We start from the raw sequence: 12,893 nt of genomic DNA on the forward strand, positions 1-12,893 counted from the left end.
AGATTTCCTCTAACCATCTTAGTAATGACAGTCTGTTGCCTTGATCGGTTGCCAATGAATACAACCACAAATGCAGAAACTTTCTGTGGGACTTGTCAGGAACTCAGCCATGATTTTCTTATTGTACCTGTGTTATCAGTATGTATGAGAAGATATCTCGGCCACAATAAGAAAATCATAGTTGAGTTTCTGACCTTAGAAAGGTCCTGCATTCATGGTCGTATCCATTGGCAACCAATCAAGACCACAAGATATTTAGAGAATATCTTTATAACTCTGCAAAATGTTTAGTTACTTAAACATTTTTGCAAATCTAACTTTTAATTATCTACAAATTTAAAAATAACTATGAACATGGGAATACCCCTTTAATTTCCCAACACAACCCCTTTATGATAGAGCCTATACACATATAGTGGGTCACTACAGCCTGTTTTAAAGGTGTTTCTGGAGATCAGAATATTGCTAGGCCTTTTGATCACTGGAGTTTGACTGTAATACCTGGCAGATCAGGCTCTGCAGCCTCTCAAGCATTCACTTCAGTCCATTTACTTACACTAGCTGTTTTGTTCAGTTTATCTGAATGAATCTGCAATACCAAGGCATACATTAGTGTGGTGTGAGTGCTGGCAGTCTTGGGCTACAGTCAGAATTTATTTTTTTTGTTCCTGGTTGTCTTTCACAATTACTATTAAAGTATACTGTCCTTAATGTGTCAACCCAAAGAATGTTTCCTTCTTCGACACGTAGACCACATCCTGTAGATATGCTATAACTATCTATGATGGGAATAAGCTGTTCCTGCAGCAGAGTTGCCAGTAAAGCATCATCTGGATGGAGAGACAGCCATACAACTAAGTCTCTGCAGGACGAGATTCAGTCCTGACACCTGGATCGTCCTGTTTGACAATAATGCACCTACTCCGTATAACAAGTTTCAGTGGGGAAAGAGAATACTTGTTTTCATCATCACTACTGTTACTCAAATAATAGAGAATTCCTCACAGGACTCAACAATATAGACTTATGCAAATCAGTGTTTTAATTGCTGGCATTAACCTTTGGCCCTCTAGCTGCTGTAAAACTACAACTCAGCATGCTCCACTCAATTTGGTATGCATTGAAATAGTATATGTGTAGAATTATTGGTGCATTACTAATAATTAATGCCAATGTTCAGCCCTTCAGCTGGCAAAGTATGCTCCTCCTATGAGGCTCACCAGAATTCTGGCAGACTATCTTCACCAGTCCCTTTTTTTTTTTTTTTTTTTTGGTAAAGTGACAAAGATTGCACACTTATGTAATATTAAAATAAAATGGAATTCATTCTGCCATACAATACCAAGGAACTCTATCTTCCTTAGTAAATGCATTCTTTATGCCAGGGGTCCTCAAATTTTTTAAACAGTGGGCCGGAGGCAGAGCAGGTTGCACAGACAACGGGAGCGGTGCCCTCCAATAGGTAAAGTGAAGTGTGCTCCATGGCCTGGCCCGAGCTCCCCAGGAGCTTCATTATAAATGCACGCCTGCCGGCGTTGTCAGAGGGGCCAGACAGAAGTGCTTGGCGGGCCGGATGTGGCCCTCGGGCCGCAGTTTGAGGACCCCTGCTTTATGCCAAGGTGGACTGGCAGTCTATAGCTACATTCCATATAGAAAGCAATGAAGAAAAGCAACACTTCAAAACAGAAGAGAATTTTCCTTTATTTGTCCATTGTAGTGACTATTCAATTTGACTCTTCAAGGTTTATGTTCCAATATAGAAGGAAAGTATAATAAAGTACTTGTGTTGTTAAAAAAAAAAAAAACTACTATTAAGATTTCCTGGACCGCGTGACTACTTTTGTAAAGGGGTAAGAATCTGGTTTGTTTTCAACCTGTCCAATTTTGACTGAGGGCCCTGGTGCGAGAGGTGTCTTGTAGTTGGTGGCCATATTTGCCATTGCTGAGTGTTTCCATAATGAGAGAGAAACCCATTGAACAGAGTTTTAGTAAAAAGAAACAAATCATATACTTACAACTGCACAAAGTATCACAACTTACTGTCGTTGACTTTACATCCGTAGTACTCATCTTCTTCCTTTATAACAACTGAAAAAAAAGCTAAACTTGGGCAAAATATATGCAAGAAAAGAAAAAATGGAACTCAAAGCAGTATGAAAATACTCTTTACTATTTTTATGTGAATTAGTACATAATTCCTGGGTGCGTACATAAATCTCTAACATTCATATGTAACAAGGATATTAATGTATTACAAATGTATATAGGTAAAACAAATTCTACTTATACTTTACTTTATAGGTCAGTAAATGGAATACATCACTGCGCCACTATGTGCTGTGCTAGAATGATATATCTTTAATAAGCTTATATTGTGGGGCGGAGTCTAATCCTGAGTCCTTCATGTACGAGAGTTCAAGGTTTCTAGGCTTAGCTAAAATGTCTTTATCACTATTTGGGAGTAAAGTTATAGTGTGTGACAAATAATAGTTAAAAAAAAAAAAAGAGAAAGAACAGAACATGGCAATTACTGAAGTGCAGATGTAGGATAGCATAGTTGTCGTTGCGCTCTATATTACATACATTAAAAGTGCACAAAACTTAGCTATATAAGGAGGTTGTCTGGGCAAAAAATTTATAAAAAAGGGGAGGTAGATATATTTTTTTATCTGTATAACATACTTATCTGTCCCTAGTACTCTGCCTGTATAGTGGGGACTTCTGCCGGAAGACAATAGACCGGCAGCACTGGACTGTACTGCGAGGTACCAGGAAAAAGGGAGTATGATTTCTCCCCCTCTATTTAAAATATAATTTATTTTTGCTGGACAATCCCTAAAGCAGAAGGTTCTCAACCTTTCTACTGCAGTGACCGCGCAATACAATCCCTCATGTTGTGGTGACCCCATTCAGTTTGGAACGCAGGTCCATATGAATAGCGTGCGTTCTAGCTGAATAGCACTGCTGCAGACGGTAGCCAGCGGCAATATGTATTTTCCAATGGCTTTAGGCATACCTCCCAACTTTTGAAGATCAGAAAGAGAGACAAAACGTGCGGCAGCGCAGCACCCCATGGCGAATCTAACTCCACCCACTTTTATGTTGACTCTGCCCATTTTCACTCATTTTTCCATGTGCCCTTACACAGTATAATCCTCCTACAGTCACCTGTACATTATATGTCCCCCCACCATCTCTCCCCCAGTTTCATATAACACCTTCATCTGCCCCCAGTTTCATGTCCCCCCCTCCATCTCTGCCCCCAGTTTCATGTCCCCCATCTCTGCCCCCAGTGTCATGCCGTCCCCCCCCTTCATTTGCCCACTTTCATGTCCCTCCATCTCTGCCCCCAGTGTCATGCCGTTCTCACCCCCCCTTCATCTGCAGTGTCATGCCGTCACCCCCCCCCCCCTTCATCTGCCCCAGTTTCATGGACCCCTTCATTATGTTCGACCTTAATGTTTAAAACAAAAAAAAACACTTATACTCGCCTTCCAACGCTCCCCCACCTCTCTCTCTGCGGCCTCACTCACATAGTTGTGGGCGCGATGTGATGTCATCACCTCTCAACTACACATGCAGAGGACGGAGCGCAGCGTTAAAGAAGGAGCTGAGATGTGACAGCTCCTGCTTTAATCGCCTGTGTTCAACTCATCAACGTCCTCCGGGCGCCGATGAGTTGAAACTGGAACATACCTCCCGCCAACCTGGATGGTTGGGAGGTATGCTTTAGGCGACCCCTGTGTTTTGGTCGTTCAACACCCGCCGGGGCCGCGACCCACAGATTGAGAACCGCTGTCCTAAAGGTTCATACAGGCAGATTCCGCCCTAATAGTTGACTTTGGGTAAGGGCTCGTTCACATCTGCGTTCATCTTTCCTTATTGCAGGTTTCCGTTTCCTGCATAAAACAGATGCAGGAGACGGAAGCCTGCAGGAGACTTTCTCACCCATTCATTTGAATGGGTGAGAAAGCTGTCTGGCCGTGAGCGGCGGTGAGCGTTTTGCGCTCTCCGCCGCAAAACCGGGTTTTATAATCCGGACACAGAGTCGGACATGCACTACTAAAAAAAAATCCGGTTTCGCGGCAGAGAGCCTAAAACGCTCACCGCCGCTTACGGCCGGACCCGGTCTATGGTTTCCTATCAGGAGGCGTTCCTCCCCGCTCTCACAGTACAGCGCAATAGACGCTGCTGCGAGAAAGGCTATTCTTCTCTTACTTTATTATTCTGATCTTCGCTGCCGTTCCTTAGAAATAGCTTCTTTTTCCTCAAGTAAATTGAGTTTTCTCGCAGCACTGGGGGCATCCCCAGTGCTTCTTGAAAACTCTCTAGCGACGGCCTCTGTCTTCATCTCTGCCTCTGCCGCCTTCTCGTGTGCTCCTCTTCTACAAAAAGCACCGACTGCGCATCTCCTTTGGCCATGGCTGACGGACATGTGCAGTTGGTGCTTTGGAACGAAGAGAATTACTATTCCTACGTGTATTTAGTTTCAAAAGAGATTCTAGTGATAGAATCCCTTTAACTCTTTGGACACAGAGCTGAATACACTGGTGGTGTCAGAGATATCAGCTTGTGCTTCATTACTCACCTGAAGAGGTCTAGGGGAACAGGATTAGCAGAGTAATTTTATTATTATTAATGACTGGGGGGCTTTATGTGAGGCTAGTTAAGGAAAAATGAAAGTGAGGGAGGCCCCCAATCTATAAAAACTGCACAGGCAGGAACTAGTCTGCATTTTTAGGATTTTTCATTTCAGTGTCAGCTGATGGACTGTTCTGTCATATTTTTACCTGGAATCTTGTGGTTTCATTGCAGCTGCCACCTGACTGGACTTCCCATCTGGCCTCTCTTTCACATCCTTTTCTTTGCCATCTTCTTCTGAATTCTGTGCAAAGGGACAATAAAGTTAATTTTTTTTTCACAATGATGTTTGCTGGAAATCTATGTAGTGTGTGTCACACTATAAACCCAGTGCATTTACCTTAAAGGGGTTGGCCAGGATAAAAAAAAAAAGTTATAAAGATATAAACAAACGGAAAAAAAAAACACCCTTCCCTGGTGCTCCAGTGTTTTGTTTCAGCAGAAGTCCCCACCGCACGTGACCGCTGAGGCTGCGGATTGGCCTGTGATTTCCCATGTCCTTTCTTTAGGACACTGAGAACAATCGATGAACTAAGGAAAGGGACCTGGGGCATCACAGACTTTGGCAAAAAGACAGCAAAGCAGCGGGACATCGGGGGATTTGGGTTTTTTTGGGGGGGGTTTCACTTTCCCCGGCCTAATAAAAAAAATATATATATATATATATCCTGGGCAACCTCTTTAAAGCGTAACTAAACTTTGGAACAGCTTTTCTGTCAGTATTTGTGTCATTAATAACTGCTGTGATATACATTATTAAACCAATTTTGGCTCCTGCACTTTTATTTCTCTATTAAGAACTATAAACAGCTTTCACTAGGTTTACAGGATCTTGAGTAATGCTGTGGAGGTCAATTCTATCAGGTATATCTCAGGCTCTATAAAACCACAGTGCTTTTGGTGTCGTATGGAAGATGACATTCTCAGCTGTCCTATGACACCATGTCATCACAGTTCTACTTGTAAAATTTCCAGCGGAATCACCAGTAAAAAAAAAAAAAGAAGTCAGGATTGGTATATTTATATGCTGCTGCAGTTGCTCCCAATGCTGTGTCCTGTGTTCTGGTGATATTTCTGGAAATAATATCCTTGGTTTCATATTTAAGTGGAGAATCTCATATTTCACATGACATCAGAATTAATGGCCTGAAGCTCACCTCCCATTCACTGGACATGGGGGGTCTAGGTGCTGGATCCCCACCAATCTTATATTGAAACGCTATAATTTTCAGCAAATAAAGTTGTGCAATGTTATACATATTGTGTTCTCCAGATCTTGCTTGTAGTCATTGAATTGCAACTTTTACTGTTTACTTCCAGTGGATGAAAATCTGTCCAGGTCTGGTGGTGGACCCGTAGGCGCATGTCTACACAGTACAGTTAGTAGAGCTCCATGTGCCAGCAGTGTATGACTGGGAAAGGTTATCATGCAATGGAAACAGTTCTCAGTCCTTTCAGATATTTCTACAGACTACATACCTGCTTTTTTTGATGCATCTCATAATTTATTGCTTTTACTTCTTTTAGTTGTTCTTTCAGACTAATGAGAGTATCTTGCTTGTCATGGATGTCTTTCTCCAAAAAGTTTACTGCAAATTCAATTTCACGTTGCACCCTTACTGGTACAAGATCACTGTCAGACTCCTGTAATGGTGAAAAGCAAAGGCATTACATGACTCTCTCGTGACATGACAGAAATGCTGCCCGAAATGAGTGTATCTACTGCATTACCATGAATGACCAGCAGAGGTCACCTTACGAGGTTTCTTTGTATTATTTAAAGGTTTTTAAAGGGTTTTCTCAAGACCGAAGTTTATCACCCATCTACAGTATAGATGATAAGTGTCTGGTTGGCGGGGTTTAACCTCTGGGACTGCACCAAACATTAGAATGATAGGTGATTCCTCAGGCAAGCCCGACAGGAGTGGAGGGGTAGGGAGTAAGCGCGCACACCAAAGTATAATCTTGAACAGTTTATTAAACATGATGTCCAATATGGTAGCAACATATTAAAAACAATCAATATATACAAATTTCCATTGTTAGCCAATATGATCATCCAAAATCATATAGATACTGACATATGCACTAAAGGTTTCAATATTACCAACAAATAGTTTAAAAGATGTTTGGCTCATCACAATAATATTTACCAAATGATCCTGAGTAAAGCAGAATACAGCGCTGTAGCAAAAGGTACTGACTAATCCAAATAGTATTTACTATTAAAGCAAAAAGGGCCGAGGTACAATAAAAAACAGTGCTGTAATAAAGCTTCTTATAGATCCAAAAAATCAATCTGACCTTTAGCAGAACTCCCAGTCAGCTCTAATTATAGAGCCAAATTATATACTTTAAGCGTTATATCGACGATCTTATATTTATCTGGGATGGTGATGATTTAACCTTCAATACTTTCAAAGAATATTTGAATAACAATTTCATGGGAATAGAGCTGACTGGGAGTTCTGCTAAAGGTCAGATTGATTTTTTGGATCTAGCATTGACATCCAAGGGTGATCGGGTCATCACAAGTACCCATTTTAAAAACGTAGATTGCAACAGTTTTTTGGACTACAGAAGTCTCCACTATACCCAATGGAAAATTAACGTTCCATACGGCCAATTCAGACGAATTAGGAAGAACTGTACTGAAAACCAGGAATATAATAGGCAAAGTAAGTTACTGGCCGAGAGATTTCATATGAAACACTACCCCAAAGGTCTAGTTAAATCTGCACGCATTAGAGCAGGCCGACTGACTCAGAGTGAATGTCTGAAACCTAGTCAAAAGGAAAATAATGACTCTTACCAGTTCAACTTCATAACAGCGTTTAGTTCATCTCATAAGACAATCAGAAACATCCTTACAAAACATTGGCCGGTCGTCCAGAACGACCCAGTGTTAAGTAAAATTGTGCCACCCAAACCTAAGCTTACCTTTAGAAGGGCCCAAACTCTTAAAAATATATTAGCCTCTAGCAGGCTACGGCCAATCAAAGAAAATACTGGACAAAGTTTAATTAAACCTATTGTAGGGAGCTATAAATGCGGTCACCAAAAGTGCAAGTGTTGCAAATCAATTAAAAATCGTACCACTTCTTTCACTAGCAGTGTTACGGGTGAGCGATTTCAAATTAAACATCATATGAATTGCTCTTCTAGTTATGTCATCTATCTGTTAGAATGTACTTGTGGGCTACAGTATATCGGTCGCACTATAATGACGTTACACAAACGCATCAACAAGCATCGCTCTAATGTGAATAATGGCTTTGCAAAACATAGTGTGTCACGTCATGGGGCACAACACCACATGTGTAATTTTAAAGATTTCTCAGTAACTCCGATCGATCATATACCTGACTGAGAACCAACCGAATCGTTTTGAGAGTCTGAGCAAAAAGGAGATATACTGGATATACAAAATTAACACCTTAACCCCTATGGGACTTAACGAAACCTTAGAGGATATAACAAAATATTAACTGGAAGATTTTGGAGTTTCTGCAAGTTTATGTATTTATCCTTTTTTATATCAAATTGATGTGCATTTCTATTGGATTATGTTTTTAATTGATATTTAATTATAATTTTTATGCAAATTTTATTAATGCATGCAAATTTTATGTATTTATGTAAATTTAATCCTCAATGGTTACCATTTGGTATTATACCTTTAACTTATTTATTTATTGATAACCTAATCTAATTAATTCAAAACTAGTAAGATAACTTTAATTCTCAGAAAGCAGTTTGCTATCAGACATACGCTCATATAATGTTCCTAGCATTAAGTTTACAAGTAAGCGTATAGTGTGCACCTGTGCATTGTAGATGCCAGGTGGACACGCAGAAGCGAAGCAGCATACTGGTATTCACCACTACACAGGTAAGAACTATAAGAAGCTTTATTACAGCACTGTTTTTTATTGTACCTCGGCCCTTTTTGCTTTAATAGTAAATACTATTTGGATTAGTCAGTACCTTTTGCTACAGCGCTGTATTCTGTATTCTGCTTTACTCAGGATCATTTGGTTTATGAGTAAATATTATTGTGATGAGCCAAACATCTTTTAAACTATTTGTTGGTAATATTGAAACCTTTAGTACATGTGTCAGTATTTATATGATTTTGGATGATCATATTGGCTAACAATGGAAATTTGTATATATTGATTGATTTTAATATGTTGCTACCATATTGGACTGTTCTTTTTATAGTTTGTATCACACTTGAGAAAGGGCAGGTGCCCGAAACGCGTCGTGTTTAATAAACTGTTCAAGATTATACTTTGGTGTGCGCGCTTACTCCCTACCCCTCCACTCCTGTCGGGCTTGCCTGAGGAATCACCTATCATTGTATCACGCTGTTTCACAGTGTAAGGCTGCATTCACACAGAGTAACGCCAGGCGTCATTTGTGTGTAATTTGTGTGTCTTTTACGGCCGTCATAAAACGTTTACATAGAGTTCAATAGGAAAAGACGTCCGTAAATTTACGGCCGTCATTACAATGACGGCCGTAAATGACGGCTGTAAATGGAGCAGCAGTTGCATAAAGATCTGCAGGGACAGGGTCGGACTGGCCCACAGGGGAATCCCCTGGTGGGCCCCGAGCCTTGACTATCAGTGCTCATTTCCCCAATGCAGAAGCATTGGTCAGTATTCAATCAATAATAATAAATATTACATCTGTGATTATACAACAGACAGGACCTCTGCAGATCAGTTTTTCCAGGACAGCGTGGCTACAGGTAATGGTAACATTTGTAGGAGCCATGCTGATCACTTTCCATACAGTGTGTAGCAGTAGGTTTAGGTAGTGCATTGTTGCACATCGTATGGCAGGTGAGCAGCATGGCTCTCGACATATTATTACCTTTAGTCGCCCTGTCTCAGTATCGCTGGCCTGCAGGGGTCCTGATGGTGGGCCCCTAGAAACAATTCCACTGGTGGGCCCTGGACACCCCAGTCTGACCCTGTGCAGGGAATTGGAACATACAAATGACATAATACTACTTCTTCAGCTTTTTTAAAAAGGGAATCTGATAAAGAGAACGGTGGATGACTCTGTTAATTTCAATGTGTTTGCCAGAGATAGCTGAAGTACAATATCAGCTATTTATGGCATTCCCATTGATATGGACGGAGCAGAGCACGCATTACCTAACCACCACTCCGTTCAGAACAAGGGACATGTTCTAGGCACTGGTTGGGTGGGATCCCAGTGGTCAGCCCCCCTGTTCACAAACCTAAAGACTTGTCTTATTGTAGGAAACCCCCAAGTATGTGTTAACATTTCCTCCATGGTGTACCTGAGCCAGCTGGGATTCTTCATGATGAGTACATATGTCAGTAAAGATTTCACTCATTCCATGTCTTGCTTGATGTCTATACATCTGCTCAGCTTCAATTTCTGCTTTGGCCGCCTGTATGCAAAGTAATTTAATATAATTATATGATGATATATTAGTACATGGGTTATTATGGTTCAGATATGGGAAAATATGGCAGCCTTTTGGCATGAAGTGGCATTGCTTGCAGTCACAAACCTACTGCAGAGGTTTCGTTTTTTACCCCCCTCCTTTCCAAAACTTTTTTTATTTTTCATTTCACATCGTCAGAAGAGGGCTTTTAGTATTGCTGTCTATGGTAAAATTGGTAGGTTTCTATTATGTAATGTCTGGTGTAGGGTTAAAAGGGATTGTTCCACTATGTACACTTATCATCTATCCACAGTGTCCGATTGCTGGGGGTCTGAACTACAGATTCCCCAGTGATCAGGAGGATGAAGTCCCTCTAGGGCTGGTCTTACATGGCCGTCATGTAAGTCCGCAAATGGTCCGCAATTGAGGGTTTTCAATTGCGGACCATTTGCGGACACATTATATTCAATGCGGCCTTTTACACCTCCGGACATTTTATCCATGGTGTGGCCGGGCCGCAACCGTGGTCTGCAATTTATAGAACATGTCCATAATGGGCGTGAATTGCGGCACTGCACGGACTCGCCCATAGAACTCTATGGGCGAGTGCGGCAGGACACGTACGTCTGCGGAGTCTATGTTGCCGATCAGCAACTAGTGTTGCTGATCAGCAACTTGCAGACCATACATTCAATACAGTCAGGTAAGACCAGTCTTAGGGCTAGTTCACACGTAAATTACGTGTGGCTTAATTTGGTCCAGAAAAAAAAAACGCTTCCTATATAGGAAGCGGTTTTTGGACCTTGACGCGTTTTTTGGAGCGTTTTCTGGTAGAAACCGCTTCAGAAAATGCCAGGCGGTTTTCCCCTCTCCTAAAGTGAATGGACCGTAAAAAAATGCATCGCATTTTTTGGTCGCTTTTTTTTGCAAAAAAACGCAACGCGGTTTACGCCTCCCATTCACTTCTATTGCTTTCCTCAGGCGGAATCCGCCTGAAGAAAGTTCATGTCACTTCTTTTTTTCTGCTAGTGGCAAAAAAAACGGTAGTGGAAAAACGAACGCTACCGGTCTCCATTGACCACCATTGTATGGAGGCAGATTTTGAGGCAAAATCCGTGGTCAAAATCCGCTTCATTGCCCCCGTGTGAACTAGCCCTAAGGGTCCATTCACACGGAGGAAAATGGAGCTGAATTCGGTGATGAATTTCAGCGCTGAAAAAAAGCCTCCCATTGACTTCAATGAGTTTCTTTTTCTACTAGCAGAAAAAGGAACCCATTGAAGTCAATGGGAGGCTTTTTTTTGTTAGTGCTGAAATTCCACACCAAATTCCTCACCATTTTCCTCCGTGTGAATGAACCCTAAGGCCTCCTTTTGAACGGAGTGCCAGTGCATTTGTATGACTCGCACGCCATTCACTTCTATAGGGCTGCTGGACTGTAATACACCCAAAAGCCCCATATAAGTGTAAGGCAGTCCCAGGTTAGGCCCACCGCAATCAGACACTTATTTCCTGTCCTGTAGATAGGTGTCCCCTTTAAGTACAAAGCTGGCACTGGCAAGGCTGTGGCATTTAGAAGGTTCCTTGCTGTCACGACAGCCCAATAGCTCCGTAGGTGGTGTGTGGTAGTGAAAAATGATTGTAATCTAACAGCTGCAATGGTTACATTTGATCACAGCATCTGAGAGACTAATTGTCTGTATTCAGAGTTCACTGACGATACCAACAGGTCCCTGCAGTGTAAAACATGTGCCATACAACTTATGGGGGAATATTTGGACAGGGTTAAAGTGCAAATCTCTTGTTAATATAGCTTGTCTTAGAGAAATAACTTTACCTCGAGATGTTGGGCTCTCATGAAAATCATGGCATTCTCATTCCTTAACTGATGATTTTCCTCCTGAAGTTTGATGATATTATTCTGAGCTATAGCCAACTGAAAGACAAAACAGAAGATCATTTAGATGCTGGAAAACTCACTGACCACAGAGTGGGGATCATTCCCATTCATGATACAACAATGTCTATAAGACTATCATAGCAAGCAAGGAAAACAGTCCCAGTCCAGACCACTAACCATCCAATCATCTAATCAAACCACCAATCCACGGTCCTTATAACACCATGACCAAAGGCATATTGACATCACACCTAGTTCACTCCGGTTCAAAACCATGGGTCTTAATATGAAGAATGTACCATTATCGCTTTCATAAAATTTTATATCATCCTGCTCTCTGACCATGCCCCAATCTTTTTGACACTCAGCTTACACCAAATCCCGAAAGGGGACTGGAGCTGGTGCTTAAATGATACATTACTTACTGATCAGAATAACACTTGCAAAATCGAACTACGCCTAAAGGAATACTTTTCCTTGAATGCGTCAGAGGACATTTCAGACCCCATCCTGTGGCAGGCTCACAAGGCGGTGGTGAGAGGAGAGCTGATCTCCCTCGGCACCCATTTGAAAAAGTCTAGACAGAAAGCCCTCGACGACCTATTGACACAAATAGCAAAACTAGAAGGAGCCCACAAGCTCACGCAGGCACAGACTACCTTCCAGGAGCTCACACTAGCGAGGGATAGAGTGAAAGACCTTCTGAACGCCAAATCCCTCAAGCTCTTACAATCCTCTAAATGTAAACATTATATGCATGGGGACAGGGGGAATAAGGTCATGTCTGCTCTTGTCCATAAACGGAAGGATAAGTCATTTATCTCTGAAATAGCTAATGCTAAGGGAGAAGTAGTCGGTGACACAGATCGGATCGCTGAAGCTTTCCATGACTTTTATCATAAGCTTTATAATATTGACGATTCTC

General features: G+C 41.5%; 1 protein-coding gene across 3 annotated transcripts in view; it reads right to left on the reverse strand.

The window, feature by feature from the left end:
- Positions 1 to 2,327: 2,327 nt before the first annotated feature.
- Positions 2,328 to 12,893, reverse strand: part of RUFY2 (RUN and FYVE domain containing 2) — a 38,839-nt gene continuing 28,273 nt past the window's right edge. For 2 of the 3 annotated variants that reach the window (XM_075258352.1, XM_075258351.1), the window contains exons 9-13: positions 11,906 to 12,004; positions 9,959 to 10,072; positions 6,121 to 6,285; positions 4,791 to 4,885; positions 2,333 to 2,451 (exon numbers count right to left, since the gene is read on the reverse strand). In XM_075258352.1, coding sequence (XP_075114453.1) covers positions 2,343 to 2,451; positions 4,791 to 4,885; positions 6,121 to 6,285; positions 9,959 to 10,072; positions 11,906 to 12,004 — 582 coding nt within the window. In that variant the 3' untranslated portion in view covers positions 2,333 to 2,342. Of the gene's footprint in view, positions 2,452 to 4,790; positions 4,886 to 6,109; positions 6,286 to 9,958; positions 10,073 to 11,905; positions 12,005 to 12,893 lie in introns of all 3 variants that reach the window. The other variant, XM_075258353.1, reaches the window with a different exon arrangement.

This window comes from Leptodactylus fuscus, chromosome 10 (assembly GCF_031893055.1).
Source record: "Leptodactylus fuscus isolate aLepFus1 chromosome 10, aLepFus1.hap2, whole genome shotgun sequence".
In the NCBI taxonomy this organism is placed as follows: domain Eukaryota; kingdom Metazoa; phylum Chordata; class Amphibia; order Anura; family Leptodactylidae; genus Leptodactylus; species Leptodactylus fuscus.